The sequence below is a fragment of the Rattus rattus genome, chromosome 3, assembly GCF_011064425.1.
Source record: "Rattus rattus isolate New Zealand chromosome 3, Rrattus_CSIRO_v1, whole genome shotgun sequence".
Taxonomy (NCBI): Eukaryota; Metazoa; Chordata; class Mammalia; order Rodentia; family Muridae; genus Rattus; species Rattus rattus.
In genome coordinates this window covers 219,457,990-219,483,203 of record NC_046156.1, presented here as the reverse complement: position 1 = coordinate 219,483,203, position 25,214 = coordinate 219,457,990, and the positions used below count along the sequence as shown (strand labels likewise).

The following is a 25,214-nucleotide window of genomic DNA, read 5'->3' as shown; positions in this document are numbered from 1 at the left end:
AATAATTTTTAGGATTATCTTATTATTTTCCTGTGTGCGTGTTTTATCTACATCCATAGCTGTGTATCATGTGTGTGCAGTGCCCAGTGAAGCCAGCAGAGGTCATCAGATCCCCAGGGCATGGAGTTACAGATGATTGTGAGCTACCAAGTGGGTGCTGGGAACTGAACCTGAATCTTCCAGAAGTGCAAGTGCTTTTAACTGCTGAGTCTCTAGCACCAATAACCATTATTTAAGACAAGAAACATAATGACTGTATTGTCAAACTACAGCCTGTGCAGGACAGTGAGAAGGCTCAGACTTAGGGGTTTGCTACCGAGCTTGACACACACATTCTTTTTTTTTTAAAGGACAACATTTAATTGGGGCTGGTTTACAGGTTCAGAGGTTCAGACCATTATCACCAAATTGGGTACATGGCAGCATCTAGACAGGCATGGTACAGGAGGAGCTGAGAGTTCTACATCTTCATCTGAAGGCTGCTAGGAGAATACTGGCTTCCGGGCAGCTTGAATGAGGGTGTTAAAGCCCATGCCCACAGTGACACACCTACTCCAACAAGGCCATACCTTCTAATAGTGCCACTCCCTGAGCTGAGCGCGCATATATATATCATCACATCCTCTTCCCTGGCCCCCATAGACTTGTTCAAACTTATGAGTCTATGGGGACCATATCTAAACATAGCATAATGCAGAATATATTTAGTCCAACTTCAAAAACCTCCATAGTCTATAGCTGTCTCAATGTTAACAGTCCAAAGTTCAAATCTCCTCTGAGATTCATCCAATCATTTAACTGTAATCCCCAAAGCAAGACAGGAAACCAGCTAGGCAAACTCCACATCTGCCTGCAGGAAACAGAAGAGGAACTGGCCTCTAAATAAAAATAATCATGACAAAAATATTGAAAAACTTGAAATAAAGCACTATAAGAAAAGAATTAAAAGAAAGTGGAGAAAAAAGAAAATCATTGGGAGCTTTTCCTTCTTTTTGTTGTTTTGTTTTCCTCCTTTGTATCATCTTATTTTCTTAGACATATATTCAATAAAGCCAAATTCCAAACTGGGTAAGACTTTACCTAAGGCAGTACCTCCCTCAGTATGTAATGAGACGTCATTTGTTGGTCACAGAAGGGAGAACCGTAGAAATACCAAACTCTAACAATAAAAACCAGCCACAGGCAAAAGAGAATAAGATGAAAATCAGAATAAAGTACCGGGGCTGATGGTGAGACTCTGTGATACACCACCCGTCCAGAAGGTGCAGGCTGAGGAGAGACTGTGATACACCACCCGTCTAGAAGGTGCAGGCTGAGGAGACTGTGATACACCACCCGTCTAGAAGGTGCAGGCTGAGGGAGACGTGTGACACACCACCCGGCCCAGAAGGTGCAGGCTGAGGGAGACTGTGATACACCACCCGCCCAGAAGGTGCAGGCTGAGGTGAGACTGTGACACCACCCTGGTCCAGAAGGTGCAGGCTGAGGGAGACTGTGATACACCACCCGTCCAGAAGGTGCAGGCTGAGGGGAGACTGTGATACACCACCCGTCTAGAAGGTGCAGGCTGAGGAGACTGTGATACACCACCCTGCTGGCAGAAGGTGAGGCTGAGGGAGACTGTGGACACCACCCGCTCAGAAGGTGCAGGCTGAGGTGAGACTGTGACACACCACCCGGAAGGTGCAGAAGGTGCAGGCTGAGGTGAGACTGTGATACACCACCCGTCTAGAAGGTGCAGGCTGAGGAGACTGTGATACACCACCCGTCTAGAAGGTGCAGGCTGAGGGGAGACTGTGATACACCACCCGTCTAGAAGGTGCAGGCTGAGGGGAGACTGTGATACACCACCCGTCTAGAAGGTGCAGGCTGAGGAGACTGTGATACACCACCCGTCTAGAAGGTGCAGGCTGAGGGGAGACTGTGATACACCACCCGTCTAGAAGGTGCAGGCTGAGGGGAGACTGTGATACACCACCCGTCTAGAAGGTGCAGGCTGAGGGGAGACTGTGATACACCACCCGTCTAGAAGGTGCAGGCTGAGGAGAGACTGTGATACAACACCCGTCCAGAAGGTGCAGGCTGAGGGGAGATGAGATACACCACCCGTCTAGAAGGTGCAGGCTGAGGAGACTGTGATACACCACCCGTCTAGAAGGTGCAGGCTGAGGGGAGACTGTGATACACCACCCGTCTAGAAGGTGCAGGCTGAGGAGACTGTGATACACCACCCGACCAGAAGGTGCAGGCTGAGGAGACTGTGATACACCACCCGTCTAGAAGGTGCAGGCTGAGGAGAGACTGTGATACACCACCCGTCTAGAAGGTGCAGGCTGAGGGGAGACTGTGATACACCACCCGTCTAGAAGGTGCAGGCTGAGGTGAGACTGTGATACACCACCCGTCTAGAAGGTGCAGGCTGAGGTGAGACTGTGATACACCACCCGTCTAGAAGGTGCAGGGCCCCAGGCTTGCTTCTGAGCATTTCACTTAAAAATTAAACCACTGCATGCCATAATCATGGTCCTTACAATATTTATTTATGGATAACAAAAGATGTTGGATACAAAGCATATATGCCAACTGCTACTGAAAAAGATGAGCTGGGGGCGCGTGGCTCAGTTATACTAGAGAACTCCAAGACTCAGGTTCGATTCCTAGCACCCACATGATGACTCACGAACATCTCCACCTCCAATCCCAGGGAATCCAACACCTTCTTCTGGATTCCTTGGGTACCAGGCATGTGTGTGGAACACAGACATACATGCAGACAAAATATCCATACACACAAAATAATTAGGAAGAAAAAGGGGTCAACAATAATAGAAAATATGTTAAGCATGTTCCTTGACAGTACCAACATAACTGCTTCCTTTCATAAACTGAGTGATCATGACCACGAAATTGTATTTCTACACACAGCAACAGTAATATAACATAATCGCGTATGATTCACAAACAACCTTAAGTTATACTGTAAGACTAGTGTGTGTGATTGCACACACATGTGTCTATATGTGTATCTGTATATCACAAACACATACGTAACTCCAAGATTACTGCGAAACTTTTTTAGAATCTCAAGATATTCTGAAGTGACATCAAAATCTGACAGGAAAGTCAACTTAAGTTGGCAAATTTCATAGCACTTTCAAATCCTGTTCTTCTCAACTAGATAATACCCAATGAACCCCTCTCCCCCCAAAAATAAAACACTGTGAAGCTAAATTTCTCAACTCTTTCTTAGCTTCTGAAAAACTTATTCCAAATTACATTTCTATGAAACTACGAAAAGTCACAGCTTACTATGAGTAAGAAAAGGGCATATCACCACGCTTTATGCTCACTGGTCCAATAACAAAAATAAAAACAATATCCTCCTTCAAATACCGCAAAGCTGCTAGACACTAGAGAAAAATCTCTTAACCCTGAAAGAGTGGTGAAGTGCTACGACTAACTTAAAGGACTTCTCAAATAAATCAGAAACCTCTAATACAGGATGTTAAACTATGTCACCTACTAAACCCAAATGGCCTATCACCCTCACAAAGCTCAACTCCAAATGGATCACACACCTCAACATGAAGCAAAATGCATGAGCCTGATGTAGGGGAAGTGTGCATGGCCCTGGACTCACTGGTACCTCGAGACCATCTGCCAACACTACAGCACAGGCAGTAAGAGCAATGATAAAGGGAACCTCACAAAACCGAAAACCTGCACAGCAGGGCATGGCCAGCTGAACAAAGCGGCAGCCTACAGAATGGGGAAGGGCTTTACCACACATGCAGCACAGAGCCAATATCCAAATAGAGGACCCAAAACACTAGGCATAGGCAAACAATCAATTGAAAACTAAGGTACAGATCTAAGCAGAAATTCTCAATAGAGGAAATTCAAAGGCTGAGAAATACTTAAAGAAATGTTCAACATCCTTAGTCATTTGGAAGATGCAAGTCAAAACTACTTTTGATATTTCATCTCACAGCAGTCAGATGGCTTAGATCAATAAACCAATTGACAGCTCACACTGGTGAGGATGTGGAGCAAGGGGAACGCTCCTCTACTGCTGATGGGAGTGTGAACTTGTACGGTCACTGTAGAAATCAGCGTGGTAGATTCTTAGAAAGATGTAAATTGATCTACCTCAAGATCCAGCTATACCACTCTGGGGCATGAACCCAAAGGATGCTTCATCCTACCACAGAGACACTTGTTCAACCATTCCATTGCTGTTCTAGTCATACAGCCAGAAAGGGTAAACATCAGATGAATGGATAAAGAAAATACGAAGCCATAAAATTCGCAGGTAAATAGATAAAACTAAAACCTATTATCCTAAGTGAAGTAACCCCTTCCAAGTGTGGATGCTGGCTGTTAAGTCAATGATAACCGGGCTACAATCCATCCAGCCACAGAGGGTGGGCATACAGTAAGGGACTCCAGTGAAGTAGAACAGATAGTTATGGAAGGATGGGGAGGGGGAGAATGGTATAGGAGGACAGTAAAGAAGGGGAGGGAACAGGGGATGAGGGAAGGAACAGGGAGATCACTAAACTTAAGGGACATTTGAAGAGTATTACAGAAACCTAACACAGTACAATCTTCCTAAAATATATGCATATATGATGAAGATCTAAATGAAACTGCCAAGTAATGGGGAGTCAAAGCCCCTCCAGCCATCTCGCGTCACCAGATGAAAATCCCAATGCTGAGAATGAGATGCATAATTGAGCTGGTAGCCAAAGAAGTCCCATAGGACCCCACCCCCCTCCCTCAAACAAACCAGGCTGGTGCCAAAACTACAGGTCGCTGTCCACAGAGCGACAGCGAGGCGTCGCTGGTGAAGACAGCCCACGTACACTGTACCCACACAGAACGGGCAGCTGCCACACCTCAGGGTACAGAACGGTACTCTTCATGCAACCAAAGGGAGAAAATCAGCATCAACAAGACACGAACCTTCGACCCATTACGGTGACCTGCCTACAAGAGATGCGAAGCAACGGTGACACAAAGATTGTGGGAGTAACCAGCCAGGACCTGATCTGACTTAAGGCCCACACCCAACACTGATGGGTGACCAAGATCTAGAGTAAAACCAAATACTAGCCTTTAAAAAAAAAAAAAAAAAAAAAAGGAAAGGAAAATATAGCAATAAATGACTCCTGAAGGAATTCTCCTCTACTCACACATCAGTGCCTTGCTCAGCCATCACCAGAGAAGTTTCCTCCTGCAGCATTTGGAAAAAATACAGAAACCCACAGGCAGATACTGTGCAAGGAATGAGAGCTCTTGGATCACTCAGCCCTTAAACAGGATGCATCCATCCAATCCTTCCCCTCGGATCAGTGAGAAGAGGCAGGAAGAGTGGAAGAGCGGGAGGGGATGGAAGATGGAAGACAGAGCCTCTAAATCAAGGTGAACAAAGGTCATGTGCACTCAGAGACTGAGGCCAAGTGCTCGAGCCTGCACGCATCTGCTCCAGGTCCTCTGCAGTTATATGAGGGATTTAAGTTTATGTTTGTGAGGGGATTCCTGAATGCAAACAAAGGGTCTCAGCTTCCTTGGGCTCCTTGCCTTTTGTTTCTTTGTTTTGTCCTATTCTGATGTTAGTGTTTGTTATCCTATTTTATTTCACTATTGTCCCACAGAAACCCATTTGTTTTCTAGTAAGAGGGTGGTGGATTTGAATGGAAGGGGAGGTTGGGAGGAGCTAGGAGTAGAGGAAGCAGAAACCACAAACCATATAGATAAAAAGGAAAAAATCTATTTTCAATAAAAGGAAAAAATTAAGCTAAAAAATTAATTAATTAAAAGGTAATATCCAGGCTGGAGAGATGGCTCAGCGGTTAAGAGCACTGGCTGCTCTTCCAGAGGTCCTGAGTTCAATTCCCAGCAACCACATGGTGGCTCACAACCATCTGTAATGGGATCCGATGCCCTCTTCTGGTGTGTCTGAAGACAGCTATAGATAGATAGATAGGTAGATTAGGTAGATAGGTAGGTAGGTAGGTAGGTAGAGAGAGAGAGAGAGAGAGAGAGAGAGAGAGAGAGAGAGAGAGAGAGAGAGAGAGATTTTATGTGCTTATATATAATAAATAAATCTTTAAAAAAAAAAAAAAGATGCCCACAGATTCGGTGCTGTGCTCAACACTCATCAGAGAAACTTCTCACAACAGATAGGAGTCAGCACAGAGACTCACAACTAGACAATGCACAGAGCAGATCTTGGAGCACTCAGTCTTGAATGGATGTTGTGGTGGTTGGATGTGCTTGGCCCGTGGGAAATGACACCATTAGGAGGTGTGGCCTTGCTGGAGGAAGTGTGTCACTGTGGGGGTAGGCTTTGAGATCCTATGCTCATGTTCCTTGCTGCTTGCAGATGCTAGTCTTCTCCTGCCTTCCTTCAGATCAAGATGTAGAACCCTCAGCTCCTTCTCTGTGTCTGCCTGCATGCTGCCATGCACGGTGATAATGGACTGAACCCCTGAACCTGTAAGACAGCCCTAATTAAATGCCTTGGTCATAGTGTTTGTTCACAGCAGTGGAAACCGTAACTAAGACAGACGCCTTCATCAAACCCCTCCCTCAAGGATCAGGGAACTATCCAGAAGAGGAGGTGGAAATGCTTAAGAGCCAATGGTGATAGATGACCTAAGGAACAGTGTTCTGCAGACACAGCAGGATTGAAACTCACATGAACTTGCAGACTGAGGAAGCATACACAAGCCCTACATAGGGATAACCCAGACAGGGTCCTATCACTGAGAGGGCAACTGGATATGGAGTCCCACCCCTAATCAAGAAGCTATTTACAACTGATCCTTGCTGTGAAATGGAAACTCAGCTTTCTACAGTGGAATGACACTGGGTGTACCAACCACACTACTGGACAAGCCCTGTGACCAGGAGGAATTGGACCACACAAGAGGATCTGTTTTGTTTCTGGGTTTGTTTTTTTTTTTTTCAGGGGTGGGGGTGACTTTTTGTTGGTTTTGTTTTATTATGTTTTTTTCTTACTGATTTGTTGATTTTTCACCCAATTTAGAGGAAGGACAGGAAGAAGGGAGGGAAAGACAATGGATAATGAACATAAAGGTTGGTGGGCAGGGTGGGGGGATATTGAAGGACTTGGGGGACAATACAATCAAAACATGGTATGAATACTCTTTAAAAACTATTAAATGATCAGAATATAGCTTAATAACAGAGCACCTGCCTAAAATATATGAGGTCCTGGGTTCATTTCCCAGAACTATATGACAAAACACAAAGTCTGGATTTCATTAAACAGAGAAACAGCATGTCACTAGCGTATGTGAGGACCTACATTTAAGTACCAATGCTGAAAAACACAACGGGAGAGCATAGGAAACAGTGTCGTTGACTTACTTTCTACAGTTGAGCCTGTACTGATTATACAGAAACTAGCATCGAGCCAACTGTCATGTGTTTACAGAGCCCATTAGCAAGACAGAATCAAATGTCAAGAATAATGAAGCAGTGAACACTGTCTAAACCTACTCTAACTTCCTACCATCATTACGGCTCGATAGAAAGTAGAATCCAGGGAGCCCGTCCTAACACAGTAAACCATGCCAGAATTCATTTGGAACAACATCATACGATGTCATGTGAGGAGCAAACCTCACTGAGAAAAGCACTGACAACAGAGCAGATTGGCTGCCTGGATGGAAACACTACAACAGTAGTAAACTGCCAATCCCAACTAAAGAAAACAGGACGTGGAAACCAAATTTGATTCAAGAAATGCTTGGTTTCCTTCTTCCAGAAGGTGGCACAAGAGGTGAAAAAAGAGGTTAAAAAGAATTGTATTGATTCCAGAAGAAAAAAAAGAGGACAAAATGCAGATAAACAGGTGCCTTTCTAAGGGGCTGCACACCTAGTCTTAGGTTCAGAAGTGCAGTGTCGGTCAGCAGGGCTCACAGGTAAAGCACTCGCTCAATACCTAGGACCTACAGAAAAGCAGAGAGGACAAAACCAACTCCCAAGAGTTGGCCTGTGATCTCCACAAGCCTGCGCCCAAATACACACATCACACCAAGTAATAATACACAAATCATTTTAATGTAGTATCAAAATGCTTGTAAGCCACTTATCTGTTAAGTATGTCAAAAGTTTCATGTAAGATAGATTTAGATATAATAACCAGAATTATTTAGCATATAATATTAACATAGAATCTTTATAAACAGTAAATCTTTTCAAGTGATACTACATAAAAATGTTTTTCTTACTTGGAGATAAAACCTAAAGGTTGTTGTAAGAAATATTGTCTTTGTGAACCTCAAAGGTAAATTTTATAACACAGAAACCTCTTACTACCCTTAAAGATAATACAAACAAACTGTGCGAAGTGTGACTCACGAGAAAAACATTTGCTGTGCACAGACATGCTTCCTTCTTGTTACTGCTTAACTTCTGCTGTGCTGAAGATCAAAACCATGGCCTTACATTAAAGATGTAACATGAAACATCTATATCAGCAGAGGCTCGGCTAGTTCATAAACCCGTGATTCGACATGGGTAATAACAATGATACGTGTTAGGAGAGGTAGTCAAAGTAATCCAGGTATTCTTTAAAAGTCTCAAATAATCTTCATTAAAATAATCCCAGGAATGTTAACAGAACTATTAAGAATAGCCTTTCCTATAAAATACATAGCACAGACATAAACCACAGCACATATAGAATACAAATGAACAAAACCGGACTGTTTATCTTCTAGTAAAACATTTTTAAGACGATGGCTTACATTCTGCATTAACAATTCATCATCTGAGCTGGACCTGGTGGCTGAGATTTGTAATCCCAGCTACTTGGGAGGGGCAGGACGATGGCAAATTCAAGGCCTGCCTCAGCTACCAAACGAGGAACAGGTCTGGACAAATGCTTGCACTGAACATAGAAGGACCTGGCTTCAACATCTACTTCTGCATAAAATAGATAAACAAACTGTAATTCAGTACAATTACTTTAATACTAACTATCCTATCCTTAAAAACATGAATGGCATTAATGCACGTGTAAGACAAATTTGAAAAGCTTACCAATTAAATCCTGTTCATTAGACAAAACTGAAAAGGAAGATACGTAACCCAGTTAGGACCCCAACATGCCCGGCCATGGTTTTAATGACTGACGCTGTGTAACGGCCATCGTAACGACGTTGCTGACCTTGAACACCTGGCTCCTTGGAGTCTTATTCCCATTGTAGCCCATGTCCATGCCGTTACTGGGAGACGAGGGGCCAATGCGGAAGACGTGGCAGAAGATCCTCACGATCCGCAGGAGGCTCTTCATCTGCGCGTCGTAGCTGCTGGACAGACTGCAGACCAACGGGAACACACTGTTAACATATAGTCCCAAATAATATAAAATACCTCGGTGTGACTCTAACCAAGCAAGTGAAAGATCTGTACAATAAGAACTTCAAGTCTCTGAAGAAGAAATTGAAGAAGACTTCAGAAGATGGAAAGATCTCCCAGGCTCATGGATTGGCAGGATTAATATAGTAAAGATGGCCATTTTACCAAAAGCGATCTACAGATTCAATGCAATCCCCATCAAAATACCAATCCAATGATTCATAGAGCTAGACAGAACAATTTGCAAATTCATCTGGAATAACAAAAAACCCAGGATAGCTAAAACTATCCTCAACAATAAAAGGACTTCTGGGGGAATCACTATCCCTGAACTCAAGAAGTATTACAGAGCAATAGTGATAAAAACTGCATGGTATTGGTACAGAGACAGACAGATAGACCAATGGAATAGAATTGAAGACCCAGAAATGAACCCACACACCTATGGTCACTTGATTTTTGACAAAGGAGCCAAAACCATCCAATGGAAAAAAGATAGCATTTTCAGCAAATGGTGCTGGTTCAATTGGAGGTCAGCATGTAGAAGAATTCAGATCGATCCATGCTTATCACCCTGTACAAAGCTTAAGTCCAAGTGGATCAAGGACCTCCACATCAAACCAGATACACTCAAACTAATAGAAGAAAAAGTAGGGAAGCATCTCGAACACATGGGCACTGGAGAAAATTTCCTGAACAAAACACCAATGGCTTATGCTCTAAGATCAAGAATCAACAAATGGGATCTCATAAAACTGCAAAGCTTCTGTAAGGCAAAGGACACTGTGGTTAGGACAAAACGGCAACCAACAGATTGGGAAAAGATCTTTACCAATCCTACAACAGATAGAGGCCGTATATCCAAAATATACAAAGAACCAAAAAAATTAGACTGCAGGAGACAAACAACCCTATTAAAAATGGGGTTCAGAGCTAAACAAAGAATTCACAGCTGAGGAATGCCGAATGGCTGAGAAACACCTAAAGAAATGTTCAACATCTTTAGTCATAAGGAAATGCAAATCAAAACAACCCTGAGATTTCACCTCACACCAGTGAGAATGGCTAAGATCAAAAACTCAGGTGACAGCAGATGCTGGCGAGGATGTGGAGAAAGAGGAATACTCCTCCATTGTTGGTGGGATTGCAGACTGATACAACCATTCTGGAAATCAGTCTGGAGGTTCCTCAGAAAATTGGACATTGAACTGCCTGAGGACCCAGCTATACCTCTCTTGGGCATATACCCAAAAGATGCCCCAACATATAACAAAGACACGTGCTCCACTATGTTCATCGCAGCCTTATTTATAATAGCCAGAAGCTGGAAAGAACCCAGATGCCCTTCAACAGAGGAATGGATACAGAAAATGTGTACATCTACACAATGGAATATTACTCAGCTATCAAAAACAATGACTTTATGAAATTCATAGGCAAATGGAGGGAACTGGAAAATATCATCCTGAGTGAGCTAACCCAATCACAGAAAGACATACATGGTATGCACTCATTGATAAGTGCTATTAGTCCAAATGCTTGAATTGCCCTAGATGCACAGAACACATGAAACTCAAGAAGGATGATCAAAATGTGAATCCTTCACTCCTTCTTTAAAAGGGGAACAAGAATACCCTTGGGAGGGAATAGGGAGGCAAAGTTTAAAACAGAAGCAGAAGGAACACCCATTCAGAGCCTGCCCCACATGTGGCCCATACATATACAGCCACCCAATTAGACAAGATGGATGAAGCAAAGAAGTGCAGGCTGACAGGAACCGCATGTAGATCTCTCCTGAGAGACACAGTCAGAATACAGCAAATACATAGGTGAATGCCATCATTAAACCACTGAACTGAGAACGGGACCCCCGTTGAAGGAATCAGAGAAAGAACTGGAAGAGCTTGAAGGGGCTCGAGACCCCATATGAACAACAATGCCAAGCAACCAGAGCTTCCAGGGACTAAGCCACTACCCAAAGACTCTACATGGACTGACCTGGGCTCCAACCTCATAGGTAGCAATGAATAGCCTAGTAAGAGCACCAGTGGAAGGGGGAGCCCTTGGGCGTGCTGAGGCTGGACGGCCAGTGAACGGGATGGGTGGGGGGGGGGGCAGGAATGGGGAAAGGATGGAGAGGGGAACACCCATATAGAAGGGGAGGGGGAGGGGTTAGGGGATGTTGGCCAGGAAACTGGGAAAGGGAATAACAATTGAAATGTAAATAAGAAACACTCAAGTTAATAAAGAAAAAAAAAAAAGATGTCATATTCTGTTCTTGACATGTGGCTGTATTATTTTCCAACATCATAATATTTATAAATGCACAAACAAGGGGTTGGGATTTAGCTCAGTGGTAGAGTGCTTGCCTAGGAAGCATAAGGCCCTGGGTTCGGGTCCCCAGCTCCAAAAAAAAAAAGAACAAAAAAAAAAAAAGAAAAAAAAAAAAAAAAAAAAAAAAATGCACAAACAAAAAAAAAACAAAAAACATATGTTAATGTGTACCACAAAGTATACACTAATGTGTACTATTAGATTTTTATTTTTATGAATCAGTGAATTTCTAATTTGTAAGCACCCAGAATATAACCAATAAATATGCCACCAATACAGCACAAACTATGAAGAATATTACCTTGAGATACAAACTTTAAGGAAATTTACTCACTTTCAAAAGTATACTTACTAATTACTGACTCTCCACCTGCCTCAGTTTACCCTGGACGTCAAAGCTGGTGGGTGACAAATTAGTAAACAGTGCCTAAACTTACAACTGAATCTGGATGACTCCAAAGCCCAGAGCCCATGGGGGGGGGTTTGTTGTTTGGTTTTTGTTTTTTAACGTATGATTTTAAAACCACAAATTATACCTCATATATACCTATTATATAATAATAAAGGAGCTGAATGGAAATAACTATGCATATGTTTTTAATTCAGAATCTGATTTAAATTCATTTTGATCAAATACGGTCCCCTTTGTCCCCTCCACTTCTTTCCTCCTATGTTTTAACTAGCCTAGCTAAGTCTTGCATTCAATATATGAACAACTGGGGATGACCAGAGAAAATGACAGGAGCACATTATAGAAACCTCGGTGCCAATGAGACTTGAAGATAGAAGAATCTAAAAACACTTCCAAAGAGATATCACAAGACAATTGGGAGAAATGATCAAGTAAGAAGGTGGTGCTGGTCTGAAACAGACGACCTCTCAAGTAGAGAGTACAGGAGCACAGAGGAGCCAAGAAGTAGCAACTCACAAATGTATTCCCACATCAGAGCATGCAATGTGAAGATAACAAGTTCAAAGCCAGCCTGAGCTACACGGCACGACCCTACTGAGATGGAGAAAGAGAAGGCAAGGGTTGGGGCAGAGCAACTTTCATGGAGATAACAGTAACTCTGACTATGTAGCTTTCTGTTCATGTTTTCACAGACTCTGCATGGTAGAAAGAGGAAGGTTCTGCAGCAACTACGAAGGTGAAAGGTCATCACACACTGTCACTGTCACTGTAGGAATAATTAAAGAGTAATGCAAACATGATGCATTCAAATAGGAAGAGGTCAAATCTATAAGAAAGTAACACATGAAGTTCTTGGTAACAGCTGCCCATTCTCCTAATAGGAGTGGCTAATCATATACAAAGCAGAGCATATATATAAACTATACATAAAAGCAAGTAATATACGGCTTAGCTCCTTAGACCTAGCAATTGGTTATTAAAAACATAGAATCTAAAAGGAATTAAAAACTGAACTAGGGAGAGGCAGTACAGAGAAAAAAAACCTTTATAATGAGTCATGAAGGAATACTGAACATTTAAACAGTGGGGGATTCACCTAATCTTACAAAGCAGAGATTCAGATTCCTGGACGATTTTCTCATGCAGCCCTGGCTGGCCACAAACTCCCTATGTAGCTGAGGGTGACCTTAAACTCGTGGTCCTCCTACTTTTGGTTCCAAGTTCCCGGACTGAAAAGAAGTATGACCACACCCAAGATAATAGTGTTTTCTTCACACACATTTACCTACAGGCCAAATCTTAAGTAATCATTTAACAAAACTCACATTAATGTGATCTAGGTTTCTTTATAAAGTCTTGTGAACAAGCTGACCAGCCTGGGCTTTTTAAACAAAATGACAAATTGTAAATGTGGCGGTTTAAATGAGATGGCCCTACAGCCTGGGCATTTGCACACTGAGGTTGGGGGCACTTTGGAGGAACTCGGGAGGTGTGGCCTTACTGTTACTGACGTACGTGACTGACCTGGACAGGGGCTTTGAGTTTAAAAATGTGCACCCCTTAGAGCCTGCTCTCTGCCCCCTGTTTCGAGTCAAGGTGTGGACCCTCAGTTTCTCCTCCAGCTGCCTCACCTGCTGCCTGCTGCCACACTCCCCTGCCACAATGGACTCTTATCCGCCAACAACCGTAAGCCAAATAACCCTTGTCTAAGCTGCCAAAGACAGGGTGTTTTATTATCGCAGTCTAGAAAGGTAACTAACAGGGTAAGTCAGCAAATATTTAAACAGCTCGTCAATGCAAAAGACAGCTGATTTCTGAGGAGACCAAGCAGACAGACACTGCATGTACGGACTCACTGGAATGCTTGCCTGCAAATGCTATCCACTGAGTCACTGAAATGCTTACCTAAGCAGTTTATGGCCATTTGTTGTAGCAACTTCAGCAAGACCTGTCAGGATCTTTAGGTACTGGCTTTCACTCTGCTGAGACAAATGCTGCAGAACTTGCCGTAACTGGGTTTACACAAATTAAAAACGAAAGTGATTACATAGTAAATAATCCATTAAATTCTATCAATATATACACGTGGATTTGTTTAATAAATGCCTTGAAGCCAGTTGACTAGAATCAAGAACTTTACAATTATTATACTTTACATAAACTTAAGAGCCAATATAGAAAAAGATGCTTCAAAATTATCCACTTAAAAAATACACAGAGGAAATCAAGCATGCATGTAAAAATTTAATTCTAAACTTCTGAAGTTTACGCTACAATTCTTCCAGGACTATCGCTTTTACAGACACTGAGCTTGGGGCTGGAGATACAACTCAGCAGGCATGGGGCCCCAGGGTTACACCCCAGCAGCACAAAGCACCAGGAAAGAGCTCAGTGATCAAGTGGTTACCCGTCATTACACAGCACTCCTCCTTCAGTCCTGTCCTCTATCCACGAGGAGAGTTATCGTAAGGACAGACCAAAGAGCCACTCAGGTGATCCAGAGGGCGGTGTCAGGTGAGATGTGGTACTGTGTATAACTACACTACATATTCCTGGTACCCAAAACCTCTAGAAGCTCAAACTCTTGTTAAGGCATAGCAACTAAACATATTCGATGTGTATCTTCTCGTAGCTTAAAATCCTCTTCACATAATCTGCCATGCCTAATAGAATATAAATGCTATGTAAATAGTTGCTATAGTATAGTTTTTAGGGAATAATGACAAAAAGTCTGACCATGTTTAATTGTGGTTTTTAGGGAATAATGACAAAAAGTCTGACCATGTTTAATTGTGGTTTTTAGGGAATAATGACAAAAAGTCTGACCATGTTTAATTGTGGTTTTTTAGCTGCAGAATCCCCATATACCAAGTGTTCACTATAACTCAGTAAGTCATTACAGTTACAGACTGCACGATGTAACAGGATTTAATCATGCCTCATTTACAGCCTATCAGCAAGCTTACGCTACCATGTTCTCCCGAAGGTCTTCATTCTGTGTCATTTGAACAATCGTCTGGAAAAGCCTGGGGTGATGCTGAATTAACACTTCGCAAGTCTGTCCATAGCCACCCTACAAACAAAATCTACAATTATTCAGGTTTAAAAGCAAAGAGACTTTTAAAGATCATACTTGTCACAGACTAAACATCTTTACACTCTTCAATACAGAAACGTGATTTTATCGTTTATAACTAATGGGTTGGAATAACACTCTGAAAGCATACCTGAACACACAGATCCAGAGGGGTTACTCCGTTTTTATCTGGTAAATATTTGGCTCCTCGTAATAGAAGAATCTGTGCAGTATCTCTCTGGCCATGACTGTATAGAAACAGAACCAAGTTAAAAGCCTGCTCTTTTAACTTTTCCCTCTAAATTAGAACACTAGAATCCCCTACAGAGGCCGTTGCTTCACAGCAAACAAGGACTACGCAGATTTCCCAGAAACGTAAACAAATTAAAAACAAGCTCACTGTACTTCAGCCAGTGGCACTGTGTAAACATCATTTATAGCCAATTTGAATTAAACATTCTTAGTGCTCTGCTATGAATTTAGTGAGCAATTAAGATAGGTCTTATCTTTCTATTGATAATGTATGACAACAGTAAGACTGTCCTTGATACACATACCAATTGACTAACTTAAGAATAATAATCTAGGGGGCTGGAGCGAGGGCTCAGCCGTTAGGAGAACCTCTGCTCTTCCAGGGGACCAGGGTTCAATTCCTAGTGCCTACGTGGAAGCTCACAACTGAGTGTAACTCATTTCACGTTCCAAGAGATTCAATGCCCTCTTCTGTCCTCGGCAGGCAACAAGCACAAGTGCTGTACAGACATACACTCAGGCAAAACACACACGTGAAATTAATTAGTTAATTTAATAGTAGCCAAATTTTGCCAGCAAAAAACCAAACAAGCCAGTAGATTGGTTGTTTGAAAACAAGAGTAATTAGCATTATTATTAATATTCAATAAGAAATCTCACTCTGTAGTCCAGGCTGGCCCCAAACTGAGGGCACCTCTGCCTCCGTCACATGGCTGCTGACCTGGGCAGACAGCAGAAGGCACGGAAGTCCTCATGAGGCATCAGTGCAGCCATGCTGGGGTACTAGCCGAAGTATGGCACAGCGACTGTACAGTGGCTAAGTCACACTACCCTATGCTAGGCTGCTCCCTGTCATGCCCCAAACTAAAGCCGAAACGTCACCGAGATAGCCTAATTTATGTCAGAACACAGCGACAGCTCTGCTAGAAGTCAATAATCTAGTTTTTATAAAAACTATCCAATCTTAATAACTCATTTACAGTTGCTAAATGTCCATGTTTTCAGTCTTTCCATTGAAATTTTCCACTTTCAAAGTTTTACCTTTATTTATTTTATATGTATGGTTTCCCTACATGTACATGTGTGCACCATGGACCTGCCTGATGCCCTCAGAGATCAAAAGGAGTCAGATCCTTTCGAACGGAGTTATGTATGGTTATAGATGGTTATAGATGGCTGTCAGTCCCCATTTCAATGCTGGGAACTGAACACTCGTCCTCTGCAGTAAACAAAGTGCCCTAACAGCTGTGTCATCTCTCCAGCCCCTAATCTGCCAAATCTAAATAGCAGACTTAGTCTACAGCACCAAGAATGGTAATTGGCACATAGCACATACACGTCACATCTAATAGGTGACAAACATTATCCTAGTCCTCTGTCATCAGGGCTGTAACTGTGATAGTTGTTACATGAGTTGTTAAATAAACAGGAAACCATTAGCCTACAAGACGTCCCTACGCTTCAGCTCCTATGCAACAGGAAACAAGCAAGTAAGAGCATGTTGTTCCTAACGAACATCCAGACGTGTGAGGGGTGTGTGTGTGCGTGTGTGCGTGCATTGACCCGCACTTTCTAGCTCTTACTAAATTCCTTGGTATGTCTGAAGTAACTAGAGAAATAGGCTGAGTGTATTTGGCCTTCTGGCCCTGGTTCTTGAAGTAGCTTTGGAACAATCAAGTAAAAGACAATTTGTTAGACTGTTAGGACCAAAACCTCCTGGGTACTATCCTGGCCCTCATCAAGCTGCTCCTTGTCTTGCCGAGGCAAATTACCCTAGGTGAGCCACAGGAAGTAAAAGTGCACAGCTCTGACATTCTCTATCTACCGTGTCTAAGGATCCATCACAAGCTCGCACTCCAAACAGTGCCCTACCTCGTGCCTAAAAGAAAGGAATGCTGCCCGAAGACCGTGAAGATGAACAGAGCCTCCTCTGGGTTTGCCGCTCCGTCCTAGCACATTAAGTCACGCCGCTTTGCTGGGTTTGCCACTCCATCCTAGCACATTAAGTCATGCCGCTTTTGGTCCAGTAACATTTCTGCAGCTTCAATCACACCAATGTAACAAAGCTTCCATTTAAAAAAACTTCAGCACTGGAGAACTCCTGGTTGGCTGAGACGAGACAGCATTGTACTTGTCCAAGGGTGACTAGGAAGCCACCCACCCGCCCAGAGGACAGTGCATCTCAACGCACTATCTACACGATGGAGTTCCTACAGGTGAGAGCCTTCAAGACCTGCTCTATGGGTCTCTGTGTTCGCTGCTTATTTATGTCCCTTAAAATATCTGCCATAATTTAATAAAAACAAGCACAATTTCCGGGGGACCTAAGAGCCACTCTGGCAAATTATGCCAACCCAAGGAGGGAGTCCCGGAGAGCCCAGCGGTAGCCAGGTAAGAATTCACAGGGGATAGATAAGACCTGCTCCAAGTACCTGAGACACAGAGCCATCTATTAGGATCAGCCCACAACTCTTGGAATCAGACACTATCACCCAGTACATGGAGTAACAACTGACTCAGAAGATGTTCAACTGATGGCCACTTCAGAATCAACTGTTGGCTCCCTGATGGGAGGAAACGCCTCACGTTTCACAGTGACAGAGGTGATCTGTATGTGAGCGGGACAGAGTGTTTTCCCCTTATGTTCACAGATTAGGTTTCAGGCAACCACAGAGCCAACCATCAGGCCAAACCCATGGCTGCAGCCACCCATATCATCCACATTGCCTCAGTGCTCACCGCTCAGACAGTACTAGTGCAGAGCTCTCTGAATCCCTGCTGGCTCTGAGTACGATCCAGTCTATGTGGTGTTCTTTGTGCACATCAGCTGTGCTTAATCTAATCTAGCTAAGGTTTCTTTTTAAAAGGTCCAGCCAATGCTTCAAGAGTAATTGCTCAAGATCAACAAATAAATACTACAGAGGTATTTTTAAGCCTCCATATAAAAATTGTTGTTATACATATAACAAAACAAATTACTGCCATGAGGGCTGGAGAGGCAGCTTATTGGATGAGTGTATCTGAGCTCAGTTCCCAGCAAAGCCATGTCAAGTGTCTGTACAAATGTCACCTGTGGGAACCAGCACTTCAGTACACATTCCTATACACAGACACATACACAGACATCAAATTAAAAGTAAAATAAATCTTGGGGCTGGAGAGACGGCTCAGCAAGGAAGAACACCTCTACTCTTGCAGAAGACCAGGGTTCAGCGCCCAGCACCCACACAGCAGCTCACAGCCGTCCGTTACTCCAGTTCCAGAGGATCTAGTGCTGGCCTCTGAACGCTGAGGGCACCAGGCACTCAAATGATGCAAAGACACACAAGCAGATAAAGCACATACATAAACACTATTAAATCTTATTGAAAAAATAAAAATAAATCTTTAAAAAGAATAATTCACATGCAGAAAAAGAAATGCCAATACATTTTGAGAAAGCTATATTTCTAAAACTACCTGACAATTTGTCACACTGACAATGAAGTGACACTTTACTTCAAAAGTGGATTAAAAGCAAGAAGCAATTGCTAATAACATACCATTCACTAGTTGTAAAGAGCACAATTAGCACTCCAAGTGCCACATATATAAAGCTGTGATGGTCTACATCTACCCTATGACAGACTACGAAGCGTTGCAGATTTGAGTCTGTAACCCTGGACGGCCTGGAACTCGCTGAGGAGACCAAGAGCCTTGAGCATACAGAGACCTGCCTGCCTCTTATCAGCTGCACTGATACTAAAACCCAGCACCGCACACTGGGCTACGACTGCTCTCTTACTCGCCAGCTGCTTGTAGTAGCAGGTTTTATAACTATACCTTCTCCCAGCTTTATAATTAATCCACTAAAGTAAACAGAACACAGGACGATATCACATGCTTGTGTCTCAGACACACACGGAGCACACACACACTCCACGGGAAACATGCAGTGCATCCTGGCTTACCCCTCACGGCTGATGTTTGGAACAAGTGACTGTATTTAGCATTATTTAGCATTAAAATAATCTGTAAACTAAATAACTGTTGAAGTTTACTGAATAATTATTCTTTATAAAAAATTAAGGCTGATTACATAAACTATCTTTATTACCTCTGAGAATTTCATACTCATCCTGTCATTCCTCCTCCTCGGTCCTCCCAGACCCTCCTCCACAGTCCCATGTCCTAAGCCACTGAGTCCAACTTGTGGCCCTCATACTCTGGGTGTGGGGCATCCAGCAGAGTGTAGTCGCCCCACCAGGGGCACATTTTAAGCAGACAGACTTCTCCTCTCCGTAGAAAGACTAATTTTTATGTTGACTGAGGTAATACCCTTCCCAAGGTCATGCGTGGTTTATGAAACAGAACTGGTTCTCCACGTCAGCTTCCTAACCGTGGCTCTTTCAGCCTCCAACGTCCAAGAACTTGCACTAGTGCATCGCCTGGCAGGACTCACTCTGTGCTCTGACGCTTAGACTTTAACGCTACAGAACCCTCTGCTACTCCACCAGCAACTTCCCTACACATGCCCCACTCCTCTCGCTTTTCCTAAGGACAGTGTCTGTAAATTGAGAGGACACCTGAGACCCTAGAAACCACAGTACGATCGAACATGCTGCACCTGAGGGCTGTGGAGACGGCTCGGGGAGTTAAGGTGTGCACTCGGCAAGCAGGAGGATGTGAAACCCCAGCACCTCTATATGCAGCCAGGCTCGCACACCCGTAACCCCGCACTGTTGGCGCCAAGACAGGAGGATCACGGGGCTTACTGAACACCTGATGCTCTTCTCTGGCCTTTCCGTGCATGCAGTACCTCACATACCATCGGATGCCACCACAGATTCAGACGGTTAAAACGTAAGATGAACAGTGCGCCAGACGTCATTCCCCTACAGCAAGAAATTTATCTTTTTGTTTCACTTCTTACTGCCTTTTCTCAAAAAGATCCAATGCTTGCTAAAGTAAATCTTAGTAGCCAGCACGGGGGTCATGTCCACAATGCTGAGCATTTGGCTGAGGAGAAAGGACTGTCATGAGTTCTAGGCCAGCCTTGTCCATGTAGTGACAGACTAGGCTAGAACAACACAGTCTTTAAAATAAAAATTAAGAATAGCTTAGCATGGCACAGTGTCCCTGTGTTTAATTCCTAGTACCACACACACAGCCACACACACACACAGGCACACACCTGAGTTTTAAAAAAAAATCTTTAGAATATGGAACAAAGAATAAATACTTTTAAAACAATCTCTTAACCTTATTCTTATATTCAGATATGCTATTAGAATAATCTGGTTCTGCATAATAATTTTTTGTATTAAATATTTTGAATGTCATTGTTTTGTATGTAACTGTAGTGATTCACTCCTTTACAAGCACTCACTAAATAAACACCTAAGTACAAAATATTGTACAAACATTCTAAGAAAGCATTAAAATAAACATTCCTTTTGCTTTCACTGATGCTGAGATAAACTACAAACTAGTAAATAAGTAGGAGAAATAAGTAGGTAGGAAATAAAGAGATACAAAAAAAGAAGGCCATGCTGTGAGACTATAATACAGAATTTGAGGTTTTAAATTGATCAGAACTGTGATTCTAAAAAGCAAGTTAAAGCCAGGTTGTTTGTTTACTTGACATAAGCTAGACTTACAGGGAAGAGGAGCCTGGGTTAATGACTGACTCTACGGCATAGCCTGTAGGCTAGTCTGTAGGGCATTTTCCTACACTGATGATTGACATGAAAGACAAAGCTGGGAGGTTCACTGCACTGGGGCCACCCCGGGTGGCTAATTGTAGGTGGCAAAGGAAAACAGGCCGAGCCTCCATAGTCTCTGCCTCAGCTCCTGTCTCCAGGTTCCTGTCTTAAACTGCTCTCCTCAGTGTACTGTGTGGCCGGGATGTGTAACCCAAATAAACCCTCTCTTTCCCGAGCTGCTTTTGGTCAGCACTTTGTCACAGCAACAAAAGCAGACTAAGACACCAGGTACACGTGTCTATGATCCAAGCACAGGGAACGCAGAGGCAGGAGGAGCCTGGATCACACTCCTATCTCAACCGAAAGCAGGTGGCAGGTAAAGTTAAAGCCACCACACAGAATGGCTAAGGAAACACCATGGAGAAAACCACAGTGGACACCCGCACTTAGGGAATGCAGAGGACAAGCAGGACTGAAGCACAGTGAGCACCTGAGTGAGTCTCACAGGCCAAGAGAAGCGAGGCTCATGTGACTGCAGCAATGACACACCGAGACGTTCAAGTGCCTAGAACTTAAGTCTTTTTGTCTTGGTTGCTGCTTTTCAAAGGGTCACTTTGCTGAGAAAAGAATTTACTAGAGGGAAGCAAGAGTAGAGTTGGGAGAGCATGCAGACTTCTCTCTACGAGAGTAGAGTCGGGAGAGCAGGCAGACTTCTGCAGTACTCAACAAGTACTTTAAGTACCTTGAGAGAGAGCCTAGGGATGCAGAAAATGTTCTGAAGGAAGACTTTAAACAACTTACTAATAATAACAGGTTCCAAACGCAGAGTCAAAAAGTAACAATGATCTAACTTCTGCATTACACAAGCAGGAAGAGAAGACGCACATGAAAGAGAGCTATGAAGAGGAAAGGAAGATGTCACATTCTGGACGTGTTAAAATCTGAGACTTTCTATGATAATGCAACCAACCTGGGAGCCTCAAAGGAATTTCCAATCTAAAAGTAAACACCAAAGATATAATGGAGAGAAAAGTTTAAAGGAAATGGGCTGAAGAGACGACTCAGCGGTTAAAAGCACTGGCTGCTCTTCCAAAGAAGCGAGCTCCAAGTCCCAGCACCGTGGAGTATTACAACAGTCAGTAAGTCCAGTTCCAGGGGATGTGAACCCTCTCCTGGCCTCCAAGGGTATGGCATATACAGACATACAGACAGGCAAACCATCTATAAACATAAAAATAATAATGTTTTCAAAAATTCTAAGATAAAAGGTAGAATATTATTCCAGAAACTCAAGCTAATATCTTTCATAAATTCATGACATTGGTTATCTGTAAATATGAATGTTGTTTTTATTTTCTCAAGTAAAGTAACAAGAGCTGTACCCCAGCTTTTCAAATGCATGGCTTGGGCTGAGGCCATACAGCTAGATTCTATCTAACTATCCCTAGGTCTAGGCCTAGACCTGGAAGCTTCTAGCCCCACACAATGTAATCTTCTACGAGACTGGACCAGCTTCAGCACGGCCCCCATCTGCTAATCTAGAATGTGTCAGCTTCCAAGACTCACACTGCATAAACTCACACTTTCCAGCTCTCTCTGAGCTCTGGCTGCTTGGATCAACTCAGTGCTCTAGCTCAGACTCCTCAGAGCTGACTGATTCAACCTGGCTTCTCTCAGCCTCTCTCTGAATTGCTCTGCTGGGAAACACTGCCCCCACAAACTGAACCGCTATGAACTGAGCTGAGCACAACTGAACTGAACTACATTCAATTCAATTCTCTATCCCTCACTAAGTAGCCTCTCTTTCCTGTCTGTCCTCAACAGAGCTGGGCATATCCTAGCTCAGACTCACTCCACCAATCTCTCTCTGACTCATCACTCTGTCTGCCCCTCAGTTAGACATCATTGCTTGGGAACAACAGTGTGCTGAGGGTGACATCATTGGTGACCAAGGGTGTGCTGAGGGTGCGTCTGTATCCCAGCCACAGGGTTAAAGGTGTGTGTCACGTCTGCATTCCAGCTGGACTGTAAGTGTGATCCTTGCCAGAGCAACCATGCTGCTGGATCGAAATCCTTACGTTTATCAAGGAACCCCTTACATCATAAGAATAAGATAACACTGAACTCAGATATGAACTAGAAGACTGAAACTCAAAGAGCTGTTGTACGTAAAAGCCCCTGGAATAGAACAGCTTAACTATTTTATAACTCACATAATTCACATTAAAAATATCATATCAACATGGGTTATATTTACGTACTGAGGGTGCGCGCGCGCGCGTGTATGTGTATGTGTGTGTGTGTGTGTAACAATTAAAGAAAAAGAGGCCATGAATTTTGAGAGAGGACAAGTAGTGTTATATGGGAGGGGATGGAATGATGTGATTATAAATTTTAAAAATAATTACACAGAGATAGATAGACAGACAGACAGACAGACAGACATACACACACACACACACACACACACACACACACACACACACGCACACACGCACGCACACAACCACTGTGTTTGTAAACTGCCTCAGATAAAGAGCTGAAGAAGGTTGGGGAGAAAGCTCACTAGTTAAGGTGCAGAGGACCTGAGCTCAGTTTCCAGAATGACAGGTCAGTAACAATCACCTCTAACTCCAGCACCAGGGCCTCTGACATCTGAAACCCTCTGCTGGCCTCCACAGGCACCTATAATTACGTACACAGACCGCCATAAGACACACACACATAACTAACTCCGAAACTTCTTTAAATGAACAGATGGTCTAAACAGTAATATCCGAGGCACCAGTGACGACTCGACAGGGAAAAGGCGCACCTCTCTGCTGAAGGTCAGTCTCTCGAAAGAGGACATAAAAGAGGCTGAGGAGACCACTCAGCGCCTAAGAGCGCGTGCTACTCCTGTAAAGGACGCAGGCTCAATTCAGTGTCCAGGCGGCAGCTAACCTGTGACTCCAGATCCAGGAAGCCAGGCACACTCTTCTGGGCTCCTCGGGAACTAGGTGTGCATAGGATGCACACATGTACAGCCATACGCATAAAACCAAAATAAGTAACTTTTAAATGATATAAAAGAACAGGGTAAGTTTCTAGGATCTCTAAAACTAAATGAATGAATGAGTACAACTGGCATACAATCAGCCGTCCGCACCCTATGGGTTCTGTATGACTGGAAACAGAGTCAGGGGTACAGCTGTCGTGCCTATACTGAGTACGTACATACTTTTCCTCCTATCACGGCTGAAACGATATGGTACAACCACTGTCTACACAGCATTCAGAGTGGATGCAAGCAATGACTAAGCTAGGCGAAAGATGTTTAAAGTTGCATATGAATACTCTGGTTTTAAAAGTTGCATATGAATATTCTGGTGTTTAAAGTTGCATATGAAAGGGGTTGGGGATTCAGCTCAGTGGTAGAGCGCTTGCCTAGGAAGCGCAAGGCCTTGGGTTCGGTCCCCAGCACGGGGACAAAATAAATAAATAAAGTTGCATATGAATACTCTGGTGTTTAAAGTTGCATATGAATACTCTGGTGTTAAAAGTTGCATATGAATACTCTGGTGTTTAAAGTTGCATATGAATACCTGGGCATTTTCTTTAAATTAGATGTGGATATCCATCCCAAGGATACCAAGGGACAACTACAGGATTGTAAAGCAAACAGCAACAACAAAATGAACTACAGTAGGTGTCTGCACTATCCCTAGCTGCAAACTCCCTCTAGGTGACACATTACAAACACTTATAGCTATGTGTGTACAGGTATGAGTGTAAATTGTTCGTACATTACACTTCAGGGTTGGTTTGTGCTGCAATTGGCTTTCACTGCCCTTGTGCTGGGGATGGAAGAAGGACCTTTCGAGTATGCCTAGGCAGGTCCGCAGTACGCCCCAGCCCTTGTTTATCACTGCTTACTGATTCTTACGAGCGTATGTGATACGATTCTTACATGGGTATGTGATACGGTCAGTGAGTAAGCGAAATACTTGCTGCTTACAAGAGTTAGAAAACAAAAGAACAAGGAAAATGGCCAAGACAGGAGTGCACAAGCAGAACACAG

At 43.3% G+C, this 25,214-nt stretch overlaps 1 protein-coding gene across 1 annotated transcript in view; it reads right to left on the bottom strand.

Moving 5' to 3' along the window:
* The window catches only part of Hace1 (HECT domain and ankyrin repeat containing E3 ubiquitin protein ligase 1), a 107,828-nt gene that overhangs the window by 37,109 nt on the left and 45,505 nt on the right, over positions 1–25,214 (bottom strand). The window contains exons 8-11 of the mRNA XM_032899106.1: positions 15,370–15,466; positions 15,114–15,215; positions 14,048–14,154; positions 9,206–9,356 (exon numbers count right to left, since the gene is read on the bottom strand). Of these exons, the coding sequence (XP_032754997.1) occupies positions 9,206–9,356; positions 14,048–14,154; positions 15,114–15,215; positions 15,370–15,466 (457 nt within the window). The remainder of the gene's footprint in view (positions 1–9,205; positions 9,357–14,047; positions 14,155–15,113; positions 15,216–15,369; positions 15,467–25,214) is intronic.